Source organism: Cylas formicarius, unplaced genomic scaffold (assembly GCF_029955315.1).
Source record: "Cylas formicarius isolate icCylForm1 unplaced genomic scaffold, icCylForm1.1 PGA_scaffold_6__28_contigs__length_40554024, whole genome shotgun sequence".
In the NCBI taxonomy this organism is placed as follows: Eukaryota; Metazoa; Arthropoda; class Insecta; order Coleoptera; family Brentidae; genus Cylas; species Cylas formicarius.
This window is the reverse complement of record NW_026844347.1, coordinates 36047367-36064868: the sequence shown is the minus strand read 5'-3', so window position 1 is coordinate 36064868 and position 17502 is coordinate 36047367. Positions and strand designations below refer to the sequence as shown.

General features: G+C 32.6%; 1 protein-coding gene across 3 annotated transcripts in view; it reads left to right on the top strand.

Annotated features, from left to right (window-relative positions):
• Positions 1-17502, top strand: part of LOC132703567 (beta-alanyl-bioamine nonribosomal peptide synthetase ebony) — a 37763-nt gene that overhangs the window by 5208 nt on the left and 15053 nt on the right. Inside the window, exons 1-3 of one of the 3 annotated variants that reach the window (XM_060672901.1) lie at positions 7828-8108; positions 14660-14789; positions 14850-15134. In XM_060672901.1, coding sequence (XP_060528884.1) covers positions 14660-14789; positions 14850-15134 — 415 coding nt within the window. In that variant the 5' untranslated portion in view covers positions 7828-8108. Of the gene's footprint in view, positions 1-7827; positions 8109-14659; positions 14790-14849; positions 15135-17502 lie in introns of those variants that run through there. The other 2 variants (XM_060672903.1, XM_060672902.1) reach the window with 2 other exon arrangements.

Genomic DNA, 17502 nt, shown 5'->3' with positions numbered 1-17502 from the left:
TAAAACTACTACATAATTGTAAATGTTTCACTTCACTTGGAGCAAACTTATTCTCTCCTTGAAATAATTTCTAAGCGCTCCAAGATAAAATCAGATTCAATTATAATTAGTTTTTTAATCAAAATTAAACCCACCTTAATAAGATTGTTAAACTAATTCGATCGAGGCGAAAGCTTTAATGAGATTAAAGTTAATAAGGATAAGGCGAATTAGTACAATTTGTTGACAATAAGCGCGATTAAATTAACGAATGTGCCCTTACGGGTTTCCCTTGTCGGCGAATGAATATTTTGATTTATGGGACTGCTTATAAAAATCTTTTTTTTACAGTTGATTTAGATTAGAACTAAAACAGTGAGAAAGGTGAGTGAAATACTCAAGCGTATAACTGGTTGCATACTGCGTGAACAGTGGTTTCACTAGATTATATAGAATTCATTGGTGGTTATAGTATAGGAAATAGAAACAAAAAAGAGTTGTTTGAGGTATTTTTCCTAATTGCACCATTACGCAAAAACCAACAGCATTATACCGGGTGCTCAATTTTTGTGTGGAGCGTGGATTATCTCACGTATTTAAAAAGATAAGGGAGGGATGATTTTTGCTTTGCCATTTTGCCACACCCTTTGCAACACCCTGTGTGTCTCACTCGTCTTTTAAAATATAGAAAATAGTTTTTTTTAACCAATGTGAAAACGAATACACCCTATATACCACAGTACCCAGGAAATCTAACAGACTATATTATCTACTTTATTATATATTATAGAATAGAGAGTGATTCAAAAGTAGAGAACGTTATCAAACAGAGTTGTTCAAATTTATAAATGAACCGAATTAAAACAAAAATTAATTTAAATAAAACAGTGAGCACGGACGTTACGGATCTGCAATAATATTACTCAGTTTTATTGAATAAAGAAAAAGTTACATTTGCTCATTAGGTTATGGCGTGTGTTCATCCGTATAGTACGAACATAATGAAACAGGGTTATTGTGCGGAAAAGGTCAACAGTTGCATGCATAATTTTGCAATAAAAATTATAATCTCGTAAAACGGAACAATAGTATTGGTACGAGAAGCTTCTTGAATAGAAATCGTATGGCCGATGCATAAAAGAAGGAGACGCCATGTTTTTACTAAACTCCCATGTTCTAAATGTTTTTTGAAAAAGAAATTTTTTAAAATTTTTGTCAAAACTTAACACCAAAATTCTAATTTATCTATATTTCTAAATGCTAAATTTACTTTATTTTACTTTAATTATTCAAGGAAATAAACTTTCTTTTGCCTGTAACGTATACATTACTGTAATTGAAAAAAAGGACAACCAGTTAATACTAAATATCCTTTTTTGGGCCAATGCATATTATGTTTTAGTAAACTGCGGAAAACGAATCTAATTTGCGTTTCTGCCATTAAACAGGGTTAATTTTAAAACATAAATAAACTTATCGTAGGCCCTATCGTCACTTGACACAAGAACTACGTTATTATCTACATCGCAATGACTTTATACCGCGAAAGCTATAAACCTATTAAAAAGATGGCGCCTCGAAATACAGATCCATTGTTTTGAAATATCACACGTTTTTCATTGACTAATAATTATGGCCATGGTGAAGTTGAGATACTTAAGTCCTCATAACGCCTTAAAAAAATGTTTTGGTCTGAAAATAGCAGTATGCAATTTTTCTGCATTATTATACATACATTTTCATAAACACGTACCAACATTTAATCAATATTTGCATTTTTTTGAAAAAGGAAAAAAAAAATTTTGGTCACAACTGAATGCCAAAATACTGGTTTATTTATATTTCTAAATTATACCCGCAGATATTATTACCATGTAACACGTATGATAAAATCAAACTGAGGGTTTTATTTGTTACAGGGGAATATTTTAAAATAAATTGTTGAGTTTTTATTTATTTATAAAACAAAAATTCAATAGATGTAAATGCTTTACTTATACTGAAAAATAAACTTTATTTTGCCTGTAACGTATACATTATGATAATTCGAAACGAATTCACGATTTTAAAAAATTTTGTGGGAAAAAAAATACAACCAGGTGAATACTCAATATCTTTTTTTATTTTTGGGCCAATATTTATTACGCAATAATTATTTTATACAACGAAAGCTATAAACCTATTAAAAATATGGCGCATCAAGATATGGATCCTTTGTTTTGAAATATCACACTTTTTTCATTGACTAATAATTATGGCCAGGGTCAAGTTGAGATACTTAACGGTTAAGTGAGCTTAAATAATTGGTAACAACATCATTGTTGTACTCAGAAATCGCCTTCAGGCTTCGCAGTGATTAAAAAAAATCGTATTTTGTTTCTTATGCGTCATATTCGAAACGACCAAAAAAAAAAAAGAAGAGGAAATGAGGAAACCCGTGTGTTGTTTTCATCAGCTCCAAATATTCGTGGAATTTCTTTGTTTTTTTTTTTCGGCAACCTCGCTAAGATGATAAACGACGCAATTAATGCAGATTTTATTTAAATTAAGGTATTGGTATATCTGCTTTACTATGCTGTGGGCGGTAAGGAAACATGGCTGTTCTGTATTGATATCAGTAAGCAGTATTTTATTTTTTTAATTACTTGAAAACATTTGCACCGTTTAGCAATTTATACTCTTTCTGGGCAGTATTTTCAATATATTTTTTTCACAGTGGTGACTAAAGATTTTAAGGACAAATGGATTCATCCTGTGTCGGTTTTTGTTGAGTCAAACTTGCTAACGATTCGCCAATCACCCTGTTGGCTTCTTCTGAACAAACCGAACAAGAACCGACGCAGGAGGAATCCAGAAGTTTTGTGAAGAGAATTATAGACATCTAAAATAGTTACATTATTAGCTTCTAATGGTTTTAATTGTTTTGTTGAAAATATTGAATACATACATACAACTCCTGTATCTAACTTTAACAGGTTTTTGAATAACCATTACACAGTCAACATCCCAACTGACAAAGTAATCACAAATTGGTGTCCAGTTAAACCGAATTGTATATTAGTATTGCAAGTGCCCCAAAAAAAATGACTATAAATTTTTAAAATAATGTTTCCGATATCTGATTTTAAAAAAGTCATGGTAAAGTTAAAAGGATGCTAAAGAGTTTTTTAATAGCTGAATTTACAATTTCATAAAAATTCAGTCACCTTTGTTGAATTCCATCTTTTGGGGTAAAATATTCAAGTATTGAACTGATCTGAACGTCAATCATATTCACTTTCCATTTTAGTGCATTAAATAAACACAATTTAAACCTAAGAGTTTCAAACCCACAACAACACTATACAAAAATTAAGCTCAATTAGGTTCACGTTTTTTGTGTCATTCTGTCGCGTCGCGTCTTTTTTTGGACTGCAGAAAAGGCACAAAGTGTAAAGGAACAGTAAGCAGTATTAATTAGAAATAAAGCATGAGACTGTTTTTAAGAGTATGGTTGGCAAACCTAAACTAAGAATGAATCAGGACCCTTAAGGCAAGTGCTACGAGCATTGATTGAAGATTTACCATTAATCACTAATTTCTACCAACATATATACATTTTTTGTACAAAAGTAGCTTTGTATTAGTCTATTAGTTTCAAATATCGTTTTTATCGCGGATAATTACTTCTTTTGTTAAATAACAATAATGAATAAAAGATGAAAAAATAAATTATTTTCAATTTCAGTTTGCTTGTAGTCATATGACTCTAGATATGGAAGTTACTGGGATTTATATAACGCTTAAATTAGATCTAAGTTTATATAATTTACATTTTGTATACAAACGCAACTTTAGTCAATAAGTTATTATGTTGTTATATTGTATACTTTTCCTAGATCCAACACGCAAAATTGTTGGGTGTTTTTCCGAGTTTCATGAAAATTCAACAAACCTTATTAAGAAAATGTTATAAAGCAAATATGTTAATTTATGATTAACTTTATTCAATTTTAATCTATAGTTTTGTTGAATAAATTTACTGATAATTATAATTGTGTCAGTAACAATCAACAAGTTTAATGTTAATATTATGAAAAATGCAAACAAATTAGTGAAAATTAGTATAACGCATTTACAGGGGGGGAAATAAACAATCTGTTTCTACATTATGGAAAATTAAAGTTTGAAATTTGAACTACGAACAGAATTAGACAGTTATGCTTTTCCTTGCGTTTTCGATGAGCCACCCTGTATAATTTCATTTACATATATGTAATTGAAATGTAATTTCTGTCGGGAACAGTTACGGGTGTGCAATTTACTGCGAAAAGTAAATCAATTTCATTGCATCGTAACTTCAGGTGTGTACTAGAGTCTTGATATATAAATTATTTTTCAATTAAAATGTTTACAACTGCGCTTACTGGGAAAACCCCTGGTCCGAAAAATAACCGTCTTACGGCAAATGATAAATGAATCAGGTTATGAGTTACGGAAACGTGAATACGCTCTGCGGTCTTGGCTTCTATCTTTTGTAATCGAGAGTAAGTTGCAGAGTGCACGACGAAAAGAGAGTCAAGGCCATTCGCCTAATTAAGCTTACGCTTTATAATTAAAGCCTCTCGCTTGGATTCGCGTATCTGTTTGGCTTTCCTCTTCTAACTACCGTCTCGACAATAATAACAATAACAAACAACTTTTTTTACTGTTATTAGGTGAAGTCGTTAAGTCTCAATCATTATCCTACGTTAAAATATGATGAAGATTGAAGTGTGAAAGTACTACAACGTTGGTCTCGAATTCTGACCTTAAGGCAGTTTGTAATTTTATGTCGCCTCCATACAGCATTTGTCATAAGGTATGGTGTGTGTCGAAGTATATCGTCTCGATTATTGACGGATTCTCTTCTATAATGTAATTATTACCTTCGAATATACGAATATATCTCTAACTTTTTCGCTATTAGACGTCGAAGTCACCTGTCATTAGATGGAAAAGAGATTATAAAAACTCTGTACGAAGGTTTAATAAGTAGAGGATTTATTAAAAGAAAGTTTAAAAGAAACCAACCTACTTATAAAAACGCCAATATCCTTCATAATGGTACATTCAACACGTGCGGTAAACTGCAACTGAGTCACGAGTTTATTTTTATATTTTATTACATCACATTAGAAATATTAAGCTTTCCATCACACAAAATAAACTCCACCACAAACTTCCAAAGACAATGAGTTCGAAAGCAACCACACACTTACTAGTGTTGTCTTTCTTTACATTTAAAACATCATGAATCCCATAACAAAAGTTCCTAAGAAATATAATTTCAAAACCAACCAAAATCAATAAGCAACAAAAAAACTTCAACCGCGACTCAGGTCTTTACCTTTCACCAATATGGAAATCAGTTATTCCAGATAATGTTCATTCCCGTTCTGCATTCATTCATTCCTCTGGATACAGGAACTCAGAAGATTTGTAAAAGTTTCTTAGAAAAGTTTCAATGATAGTCCCTAAGTTGGGGTAATGTCATAGCGGCTTTACTACAAGCATAATAATTACAGGGATGGGCACATAATGTAGATATTAATCTACATCTTCATCTGTAAATTCTAATCATATAGTGGCTGGAGTCCGAAGGAATAATAAAAGGCTATACAGTATTTCCTAGCGTTATCAGCTTCCCATGCATCTTCACATTTCCATCGGATGTTTAGTTACTCCATTTTTCACAATTCACTGTCTCTATTCCCTCTTTGAAGAAGATCTCAATATCCCTCATTTTGAAAATAGTTATGCCTTGCTTCTACCAATTTTACTTGCGGTCATACCAATCCTATAGGGTTTAATTCACAGTGATATGGCGAAAGCTCTTTTTTCAGCATTTTTTTCAGAAACTACCGCTTTACAGGTCAAATATCAACTAGGCTCAAAGAACACGAAAGAGCCTTACGACTAAGACAAATAAACTCATCAGCTATTGCCGAACACACTCATGAAACCGAACATAAAAAAAAAGGGCGAAAAATCCGAGAGTCTATAGAAATCTACAATCAACAATCTTAACCGCGACTCAGGTCTCTACCTGTAACCAATTTGGGAATCAGTTATCCGAGACGGTGTTGATGCCCCTCATTAGCGCCCTCCTCAAACAATATATAAGCAGGTACAGAGTAAAATACGAGCCAGTTTCAGTCAAGCACTGAAGAAGCCAACAGGGTGATTGGCGAAACGTCAGCAATTTGGACTCAGCAAAAACCGACGCAGGAGGAATCCAGAAGTTTTGCTAAAAGTAAGGTTATAGTAAGAAGCAGAACACCAGGTTTGGGTTTAACAACTTGATTAACGGCCAACAGATCCAACAGATCTCCAAATTTGGATAACCTAAGATCTAGATCCAGACACTCAGATTCGAAGCAGGATCGAACAAGCCAGAGCGACATTTATCAAAATATAAACCATACTGTATAATTATCACAGACGTATTTCTTTTGTAGGTTGAAGCTTTGTAGAACCTCAATTAATTGCTTTTTGGTATAATCTTCGTGAAAATAAATGTCGTTATTATACATATCATTTTAGATTGTTGCTTTTGTGTCACATGAGGAAGGAGTTGTAGTCAACTGCCTACTGTGATAACTTGCATTGTCCATTACAATGACGCTATAAGGAGGAATGTTTGGAACTAGTTTGTTTTTAAACCAACTTTCAAATAAATCAGCGGTGATGTCTTCATGGTAATCCAGAGAAAAATCTTTAATATTTTCGCAGATAGAGAAAATCCATTTGGAATCAACCATCTTTAGAGCCAGTATGCAAAATAGTTATTCTTTTACCTCTTTTTGATGGCGCTTTTGTTTTACACTTATCAGTTGAGTCAACCCAACCCTTTTCCGGGGTATCATAAGTGTCGAACCAAGTTTCATTCAAGTAAATAATTGGCCTTTATTGTTCTCTGTAAATCCTAATTTTTTCTAGACATTCCAGTAGCCATTTCCGAATTCTATAAGATTCTATTAAAACTTGCCTTTTGTCAATTTTTTAAAATCTAAAACCCATGTGTTGAATACACTTCCATAAGCTAGTTCTGCCACATTTAACACCGGTTTCATCCTTTTAAAGCCTCTTATTAGGATATCTAATGTAGGCACGCTTTGTTCCTCGTATAACTGGTAAATTTTACGCCATATTATATCTTGATCACTTTCATCTACACTCGAGAAAATGTCGGCATCGCTTCTTTTTTTCCTCGCTGAAATGGGATTATTCACAATTTTCCATACAGTTGGTGTTGGAATTTTCGTCAATGTGGCCGTTTCTTCTAAAGATGCTTGCTTGCTGGCACAACGTTCAATGAGAGTGAAATAAACACTGTTTATAACTTCCTTAGCCTCGATAGAATAGTGTTTTCTACATTTGGGCGGGAGCATCTCCTGAGATACACTAGACTCGCACATATTTTGCATAATTCACACACGATTCAACACACGCTGCATTACACACGAAATAAGAATGATTACTAATAAACTTAAACTAAGTAATATACCAAACCAAAGAATATTAACCACAGGTAGGTATAAAATTATCTTCTCTTACGGACCACAATTTTACCTGAATTTAAATTTCGAAACTTTAAGCAATAATCTTGTTGCATTGTATGTTGATGACCACCCTTGGATAATTCCATTCAAAAGCAATTGGTCACTTTCTTATATCTATGAACCGACTTTATATAAATAATAACAATGTCATTGTCTCGTATTCTGCGAATCCTGCGCGTTTTTCCCAAGAGCAACGACATGCGATACAGTAGCGGTTTCGCGAATACCAATCAGTTACGCGCGGTGTGCGGGTTTCCCGCTACCCAGGGTATTCCTGTGCTAACGTAGATACCCCTCCGAGCAGAAGACCACCGCTCTTACGCGTCGGCTCCCCCCTTTTACCCCACTAGTTTGGCCGTTCGGTTTCGTATTTCATGGGAGCCCGAGCGCTTTGAACGCTCTTCGTCCCATTAACATACATATTTTGCGGTACCGAAGGTACAGCATCTCTTCGCGACTGTTGACCAGTACGATCCGCGAGTGCGTAAGAATTGGGTGTTCGTAGTGGAGCGGTGTTCCTGTAGCTGCTTCGAAGAACCTTCTAAAGTAAGCGTTTTTCTACGGCTTATGATAATTTTCGCAGGATTTGTCTCGAAGTGCAGATCCTGCGGAAAATTTCTATTGAAAAAAACGTGTATTATATATAGCTAAAATCGCAATTACACTGGGTAAGTTAGAAGTATGAAAAAATAAATTCGTGGCTACGGAAATCAACTTCAGTTTTTAAATAGCCGTTTGCAGAAGATTCATTTTAAAAAAAATTTTTTTCAGGCTTCATACATTGCCAAACAATATTATTCCTCAAAAACCGACAGCATATCTAAATGTAATTTTCAAAAATTTCTCGGTGAAGCAAAACAAATTACAATGATAAAAAATGCATTCCTCTATCGAGATGGAAAAGTAAACAAAATCTTCAAAAGTGTCTTGTGTTATAAAATCTACTTTGTCCCTTTTCTGTGTAAGCATTTTCACGATAATATTAGATATTTATATTAAAATTTAAATTAACTCATGCTTCGTAATTAATTCGATTTATTAATAGATATGTAAAAATTTTAAATGCTTCATTTTTGAGGCGCTCAATTTTTTTAATGTAAATCGAATAATGAATTCAAAACAATAGAAAATATCCCTCTTAATAATCAAAGTTGTTGCCTTACCAATATCAGTGCTCAAATAAAAATGCCACTAAACTAAGCCCCATAGAAGAACATGTTTTATTAATTAATTATTTACCAATTTATAAATTATTAATTATTAATTATTACAAACTTTATTTGCTTTTAACTTTAAATTTGCATCAACTCTGACGATTTCTATAAGTGGCATTTGAAGAATTTCTATCAAGTCGAATGTTTAAGATAAATTATTAAAAAACAGAAAAAAAATCAGGTTTGTCCGATGTTTTTGAAAATTGGTGGGAAACTAAAATGTAAACGACTTTTCCAATGATATTTTTCGATATTTTAAAATGTCAATTTGGACATGTAAAGGTAAATGTAAACTCATTAAAAAAATGTGTTCCATATGATGCGGACGTACTTCCTTCACGATCATCATTATTGATTTTTTTTTCAAAAAAATCACCTATGTTTGAGTTCTTTCCATCTAAATTTAATGAAACGCTGGTTAAGGCACGTTCACCGAAAAAAATTACTGCCAGTCACTACAATAAAAATCGCAATTTAAAAAAGAAACTTTCATGATTCAAGGTCCACCAACAGCATATAATTGAACAAACAAATCATTTCTTAATATGCACATTTGTGAGCGTTTTAACAAATTTTGTTCCCTTGTGTCCTTAAAGCATCTTATTATTATTACTAACATAAAATAAATGCCTGCTTTGTAGGGAATTAAAAATCATTCATTTTGGTATTTTTAATTTTTGTAATAGGCAAAGAACAAACACATGGCGGATAAATTCCGCAAGAAATTTTGTTTTTTTTTTGTAAACTATGACTTTCTACACTTCTTGTCGAGATAATTTTGCACACTGCTTTCGAGCTGCAAAAAAAAACATTTTTTGATCTGATTTTTTTTAATGCCGTTCCTGATTTTTAAGAAAAAAGGTACGCTACTGTCTTTTCCTAAAGTAAAAATTTATGTTTGAAATCCCTGTTTAACCTGATGCAATTTTGATCGCTTAATTTTTTTCCGAACAATCCGTTTTTAAGGAAAAAGGGAAAAAGAAAAACAAATTATTTATCATAAAAGTTTCAAAATGTGTTTATTAACACATAATATTAAAAAATATCTGGCATCAAAAACGGTCTTTTGCTGACTGAATTAAAATATAATTGTAATAATAATAATAATAATTGACTGAGATAAATCACTTAACAACGTATAACATAAGTCTTTATATATCTTTAAACATGTAGGCGAAGTTTAGTCAAAGGATTATTCTTACACTCAACTTAAAAAGATGAACCTGAACCAATACCAATACTAATTAAAATATTAAGCCTAAGTCTAGTCTACACTAAGATGGATTGAAGAAGAAGAACAATTGAATACAAGTACTAGATGCCATAGTGTATATTATTCTTGGTAGAGTGATAAAAATTGTTTATGTCTAAGCTTACAATTATTTAAGATTAGAGATTTATAGTTAGGAATATTGTTATAAAGTTTTCCAGATTCAAATGAAAAAAAATATCCACAATGATTTGAAAATTATGGTAAATTATTTTGCCTTTACCTTAAATGTGCAATGTTCGTTATTATTTATCCTATTGTGACGAATAAAAAAGAAAATAGCCATTTTCTAATCTCCTCCAAAAAGGCATTTTATACAAACACAGTAAATGAGAAGAAACAAGTTTCTTCAGTGCGACCCTGTCGGAAATTTAATCAAATCACTTTCGACATTCATTTGTCTATGAATTGGGCCCATTTACTAAAAAAACGATAGACGCTTTGATGCAATAACGAGCCGTGATTCTGCAACAAAAACTTCATGGAACGCGCGCTCGCATATCGAGTCAGGGCCGTAGTGTTTTTTTTTTGTCCGAGAAACTAGTTAACGATCCTAAAGGCAATGGGGAAAATAACCACATGAATGTTTTATCGCCTTTTACGCAATCATATGTTTGAGTAAACCGGCGATTTGAACTTTTAAGCACGGCTCTTCGATCAACGCCGACATCCTTAATTTGAGCTTTCGCATAATATTAATACGTAATTGCCATTCTAAATGTTTTAATTAGACAGAAAAAACCTACACCCTGTACGATAATGGTAACTGTGAAATCTTAATTACTTACGTTAATTTATTTTTTGATCTATAAATATTTCCATAACGCTAAAAGTTATTACACAATACACACTTTGAAAAGTTTTTTTTTTTTTTTAAAGATTATTAGTTAATAAAAAATATACGCAACAGATACAAAAAAATAACAGAACCTTCGAGATCACTATTTGAAAACGTTTTGAATGCTGAGCAAAAGAAAACTAAAGACTATCAAAAGACAGAAAAATAACAAAAATATTGTATTTTTTAAATTATGAGACCCAATATACGAGGGCAGCGCCAAAATTTTGAGGACTGAATATGAAAAAAACAATGTAGCCTAACAATTTTTTATTATTTTTCAATGTAATCCCCTTAAATTCAATACACTTATTACATCTCTTTATTAACAACTCAAAAAATATTCTTTTGGTTTGTCTATAAAATGAGCTAAAACAGCCTCTTTTAACTCAACTTCGTCGTTAAACCGTCGTCCACGTAAGTCCTTTTTCAAATATCCAACAAATAATAGTCGCTGGGGTCCATATCTGGACTATAAGGGAAATGATCTATCTGTTGGAACCCACACTCTATAATGGCAGGTTGGACACGTGCATTATCGTGCAAAAGACGCACGTCTCTGGTCAGTTTTCACCGCCGTTTTACACGTATGCAGTCTCGCAATTTTTGTAATAATGTTGGGTAATATTTAATATTGACATTGGTATTAGTTTCTTTAAAATCTATCAAAAGAATTCCTTCACAATCCCAAAATATCGTGGCCATCACCTTTTTTGTTGACTGCCAGACTCTGAATTTTCTTGAAGGTGCTTTACCCTTACGACGCCACTCCATTAATACTTTTGTCGATAGAGGATCATAATAAAGAACCATAGTTTCATCTCCCGTCACAATATTTTCCGTCACAGGCTTCGGTTCCGTCCCACAGAGTTCCAAAAAAGACCGTGCACACTCGATACCGCGTTGTTTTTGAATAGCCGAAAGGTTTTTAGGAACCCATCTTGCACTAACCTTATGCATACCTAAATGATCATGCAGGATTCGACGAACACTTGTATCAGAAAGCTCAGTAATTTCTGAGATTTCATTGACCTTTAAACGTCGATCACTCAATACCACGTCTTCCACAATCACAACAATATCTTCCGTTATGACCTCCACTGGTCGACCAGTTCTTGAATCATCTTCAAGGGACTCCTGCCCAATTCGAAAAGAACAGAATACGAAGGAGAACTTTGGCCGTACACACTATCCAGCCTTTCTTTAATACTTTAGGTGCTAACCGTTCTTTTGTCAAAAACTTTATGACTGTTCTATACTCAATTTGCGTTATTTGCGACATTTTTTCGGACACGTGCTGTTTTTTCGCAGCCTACTAAGATATATATTTAAAAGAAGACAAAGTTTTATCGTGATACTGGAACTGCATGTATGTCAGGCCGGGAAATTTTGGCCCTAACCTCGTATAATAAAACACATCCATCGTACTCTATACCTACATATTATTGCATTTTTTAATTCTTCTCAAATTGCTATTTCCGAAAGTTCAAAAAGAAAAGCGACTTTTAAGTTTTATCAAAACGTATTTGATTTTTCATCAAAATTAATGTTATCCCATTCAAAGTAATCCCCCCCAAAATTATAATACACCTGTGCCAACGCTATTTCCAATTCTCGAAGCACTTCTGGTAAGCACTTTCTGGTGTAGCCTTCAGTTATTCCAGCGATTTTTTTCTTTGCCTCCTCAATCATTCCAAACTTCCTTCCTTTCATGGGTATTTTGAGTTGTGGGAACAGGAAAAACTCGCAGCTGGCCATATCCGGTGAATATGGTGGCTGACGCATGATTCTGGTTTTGTTTCTGGTCAAAAAGTTGGCATTATCGATAATTAAAGAAAACAGTAAGCAAAACGTTGACATTTGATAGGACTTGACGTGCGACTGGACTTTCGCTTCGAACATACCAAAAAAAAATTTCGAAAATCGAATGTACGGAGCCCGCCTAATTACAGAAGTCCCCGTATTTTTTGAACACACCTCGTATATAATATGTCAATCTTTAAACTAGAAGTTTTTGAATTATTTCATTTAATAAAAAAATATTTTATTTTAGATTTTTCTATTTTTCTATTAAAATTTGTGAGATAATGGTGCGAAACTTTTATTAAAACTTTTTTTTGTATCTCTTGAAATAACGTTTTTAAAGATAAAACCTGATTCGACAAAAATGTTCATAATTTTGACTTGGCAGTGTGTTTCAATCTTTATAGTCAAATTTTGAAGTTACAGTTTGATTATATGTTATACAATCGCTTAAGATTATAAATATTTTTACCATATATTGAATTTGCTATTTTTTACTATTAAAGTTTAAAAAACTTAGTGTTCGTTGATTGTTTCATTAATTTTAAATGATTATTTTGCTATATTAAGTTGAGACATCCTGTGTAAGCGATTATTGATCTTTGCCAACATTGTCGCCATTACCACCTGTATTTTATTCACTACAAATAGTGATTTCATTATATTTTGCAATCGATACGTTGCAAATGTAAAACAAATCAATTAAATTCATAGTAGGTTTGTTAATAAGAGTCCGTTTTAATTTAAAACCTGGGTGTATTTAATTCCTTATTTAAATTTAGCCGTTACTTTCTTTAAAAATTTGCATGATAGATTACTGATATTATTTAAAAATTTTCAAAAAAAAAACAAACTTGTTGATATATGCATTGGCATTTTTGTATTTTTTTAACTCGATGTTCTCATTTAGGTGTTAACTATTTGCATACGTTTAACCATATAATTATTAAGTGCCATACCGCCGTCGCATACTGAAGAATATTGGAATTAAGCGACTATATTATCTGTCTGAATGTGCAAATAAAGATATTTTCTTGTTAGGTTTGGTTAGTTTGGTTAGTTCTTTTTCTGCTTGTGTTAATTAGACAATTTTGAATAAAATATAATACAACAGAATCCATTTAATAGCACATTCCAATACAATGACCCTCAAACAACATATTAAATGTATATAAAACAAACGATAGTTATAAATATATCAATTTTAAATAAATGGTACGAGTACATTACAATAAAATTAATCTTTTTTTAAGTCAGGATGCTTTCATGGTTGCATTGGAAGGCAGCAGATTTTTAGGGATTTTTTAATAATTTAAATTTATATTTTTGGTAGTATGATCTTGCATTATTTAGTCATCTTCTTGAGAACATTATGTTTTGAGGTGCGGTCAAAAGAATTTTAATTCATCATACACCCAGTCATTAGTATTTCAATATCCTTTTCTGTTGTTTAAACACTCTCTCAGTTTCAGTCCTCCAGTTATATATGATTAATTTTGAAAAAAAAACTTAATTTAACTTAATACAAGCACTGTCTATGTTTTATTCTTACATTAATGAGACTTCAGTACAGGAGTCAAGAAATTTTGTTGTCTAAGTGATGTCCAACAACAGTTTATTTCTAAATTTATGATTGATTAATTTTGCTTGCAAAAAATAATAAATTGTGTAACAACAAAAGAAACGTTATTTATCATTCGACCAATTATGACTCATTTACTTTGCCTCATATATTTATTTATTTATTCCTCTGATCCTCCATTTGCTTCTTTCGAAAATTTGAAACTAGTTTTGCTTCAAATTTAGCTATGTTGTCTAATACACACCAGGAAAGAAATTAACCACAGTTCTCCACAACCCACTACTGCTTTCGTTTGTTACCATTAATGGAATAAATGGAACAAGAGCTCTAAAAACTACAATAAAGGAAATACAACTACAAATAATATTCTTGACAAATTGCACTTTCTAGATGGGGACCATACCGCAACTATCCGTAGTTCGAGGACCATCCAGACATATCAATCCAGAAAACTTGAACAGAATTTTTGAAAAAGTCGCTTCCGGACAGTCCGCAATGAATACTGCCATTATTTTTAAAGGTAAATCTTCTCTAATTAATTTATACCCGTCTAGCTTCACCCAGTGCGTCTCCTTTCCAGAAAATGACCAAATCAGACAGCACACTTACGACCAAGTGAACAAAATCACCAACAAATTGGCACGAGCAATTCATCATGAGATCGTCCACAACAACTTGGCCAGAAACAGTGACGGTGATTATATCGTTGCCGTTAACATGAATCCCAGCGAGCAACTGGTGATGGTCCTCCTCGCTATCTGGAAATCGGGAACGGCCTATCTTCCTTTGGACCACGCCTTTCCTGGACCTAGGATCGAGCATATTTTGAAAGAATCGAAACCAGCACTGGTTATTTACGACAAAGGTATGGCTTATCTGCGATCTTATAATTTTTGCTATGAAGTTTTCACACTTCTCAGTTGGAATTTTATTTCGTCTACTCCCTTTGTAGTATGAGGAAAGCGTCACTTTACCACATGAGTTTCTTGTCCCACGGATCCGAGCCCCTTCGGACGTTTCCGGGATATTACCGCATGGGTTCGGGAGCAATCGGATACTTTCGAAGATTTTACAGTACGGCTTGAATTTTGACGTTTGGCAATTCTGTGTCAGTTATTTCTGTTGTTTTACAAAAATTGACCCAAATGCTAACTGTCGTAGAAAAAGTATAGTATGTAACACGTTTGGTAAACTTTTTAAGACACTCGTTCATTAAACACTCGCTCCGCTCGTACCAAGTACACTCGTGACTCAAATGGCGAGAGAATTTCATCCTTTTACGATTTGACCGAATACTGAGCAAATTTTAGTGCCATTGGAAACGTATTAGTTTTTCTGAGAAAGGTGTTCTGGTAAACTTGATGGTCACCAAGAGCATCAAGAGGAACAATAATCAGAAAACTTGAAACCTTTGAAAAAATGTGTTGTGTGTGATGCCAGTTTTATCGCTATAGCTATAGACCCTTATCAAACTTAGTATCCACTCTGAAATGCACATTGTATGGTGAATTATTGAATGTTCCATACCTTTCAATTTCTAGTTATTTTTGCATAATTTTTTTTTCCAATTTTTTGTTCCAAGCAAAAAAAAAAAATTATATTACCGCCGTATTTGAATTTGCAGGTAGCTGAAACTTTGTTTATAGTTTATGAAGATTTCATGCAATAGTTTTAGGTAGACAAGTTCACTCTGTAATATACAAGGGAGCTCAAAACGTACGAAAACAAAAATAATCAACATTTTTTCAAATAGTACATCCTGTACTTTATCAACTATTTTGGAAGACAATTAAAAACATTTTCAAATGATATTTATGTTGCTGTATCTAGATATTGGTCGTCGGTAGCCATAAAATAATTAGAAAATTTTACGCTATTTTTAGGTATTTAGAACTCTGGAATTGGCCAGCGAGATCACCCAATCTTACACCCTTGTTAGGTAACTTCAAAGAGGTTATACAAAACTGCAAAATTCCAAAAAAAAAACATCAAAAAGTTTAAATGGAAATGTATTTGCATACGTTAAAATTAAACTTCTAAAACAATAAAATCGCTTAAAAATTAAATAGTATATTATGCAACAAGTGCGGTAAACGGCATTTGACTTTTGACATTTTACAAAAACGTGTTGCATACTATACATTTTCTACGATCGTCACGAAGAAATCACAACTTAACAAATTAAAAATAACAGATTATCCGATTACTAAATTACATACTATATTTACTAGTTACCATTGAACCTATCCCTTCATCCTTCAGATCGGGTCTGCTATTGTTGTCTCTTTTTAACTGTTTGCGTTAGACAAAGAGAGATGTATTATTGGATATGTTAAACAACGGAATAAACACAATTTTAAAAGGTCATGTTGTTTATGAAACTTTTACAATTGCTCATTTAAAGAAAAAAACTGTAATTGGAAGAAAAATCATCCAAGGATAGAGCTTTTAAGAAGGTTAAATTTTTAAGATCGCTTAACAAGAAAAAGCAGGTCCTAACCTTCAATTTTGTTTTGTTTGTACTGGTGAGGCATGGATATTTGAAAATTGTACAATTGGTCTTGGCAAGATATTAATATAAAAACTGTAAAAACCACTAAAAAAATCTTAAATCATAAATGTCACTTTACTTACGGGCTAGTCCACTAGATTTTAATTGTGGCTTGCAGCACGTGGTATTTAAATTGTGTTTGGGAAGATTTTTACAAAACAACACGAATACATTCAAACAAACGTCAAAATTCAAAACATCCGATTGCCTCCAAACTCGTGCGATAAAATCCCGGAAACTTCCGAAGTTGCTCGGGGCCGTGGGAAATGAAACCGGTAAAGTGACGCTTCCCACACCCTAGATCCATGTGTAATTAGGCATTTTACAGACCGGAGTAGAAAAACAAAATTACCTTACGTACCGACTATTGTGGGTGACATATGTGTAGTCAGAGACAACTTAATCCTTAATTTTTAACGGTATCAAGTATTAAATATTAAGGATTGAAAATAATAACAAAAACAGAATAAAAAAAATAATTTCAAGAATGTCTTAAAAAATATATATTCACGCCATATCTTGGAACTTAAGCATTTTCTTATTTTTTTTTTATTTTTTTTAGATGACAAATCATTAGAGCAAGTTTTTTGAAGCACCCTATATAATTATGTTTAATAATGGGTTTTAGCTTCATTCCAAAGGGGTTCTGTTTGTACATCGACTCCTGGTGTGTACGCAATCT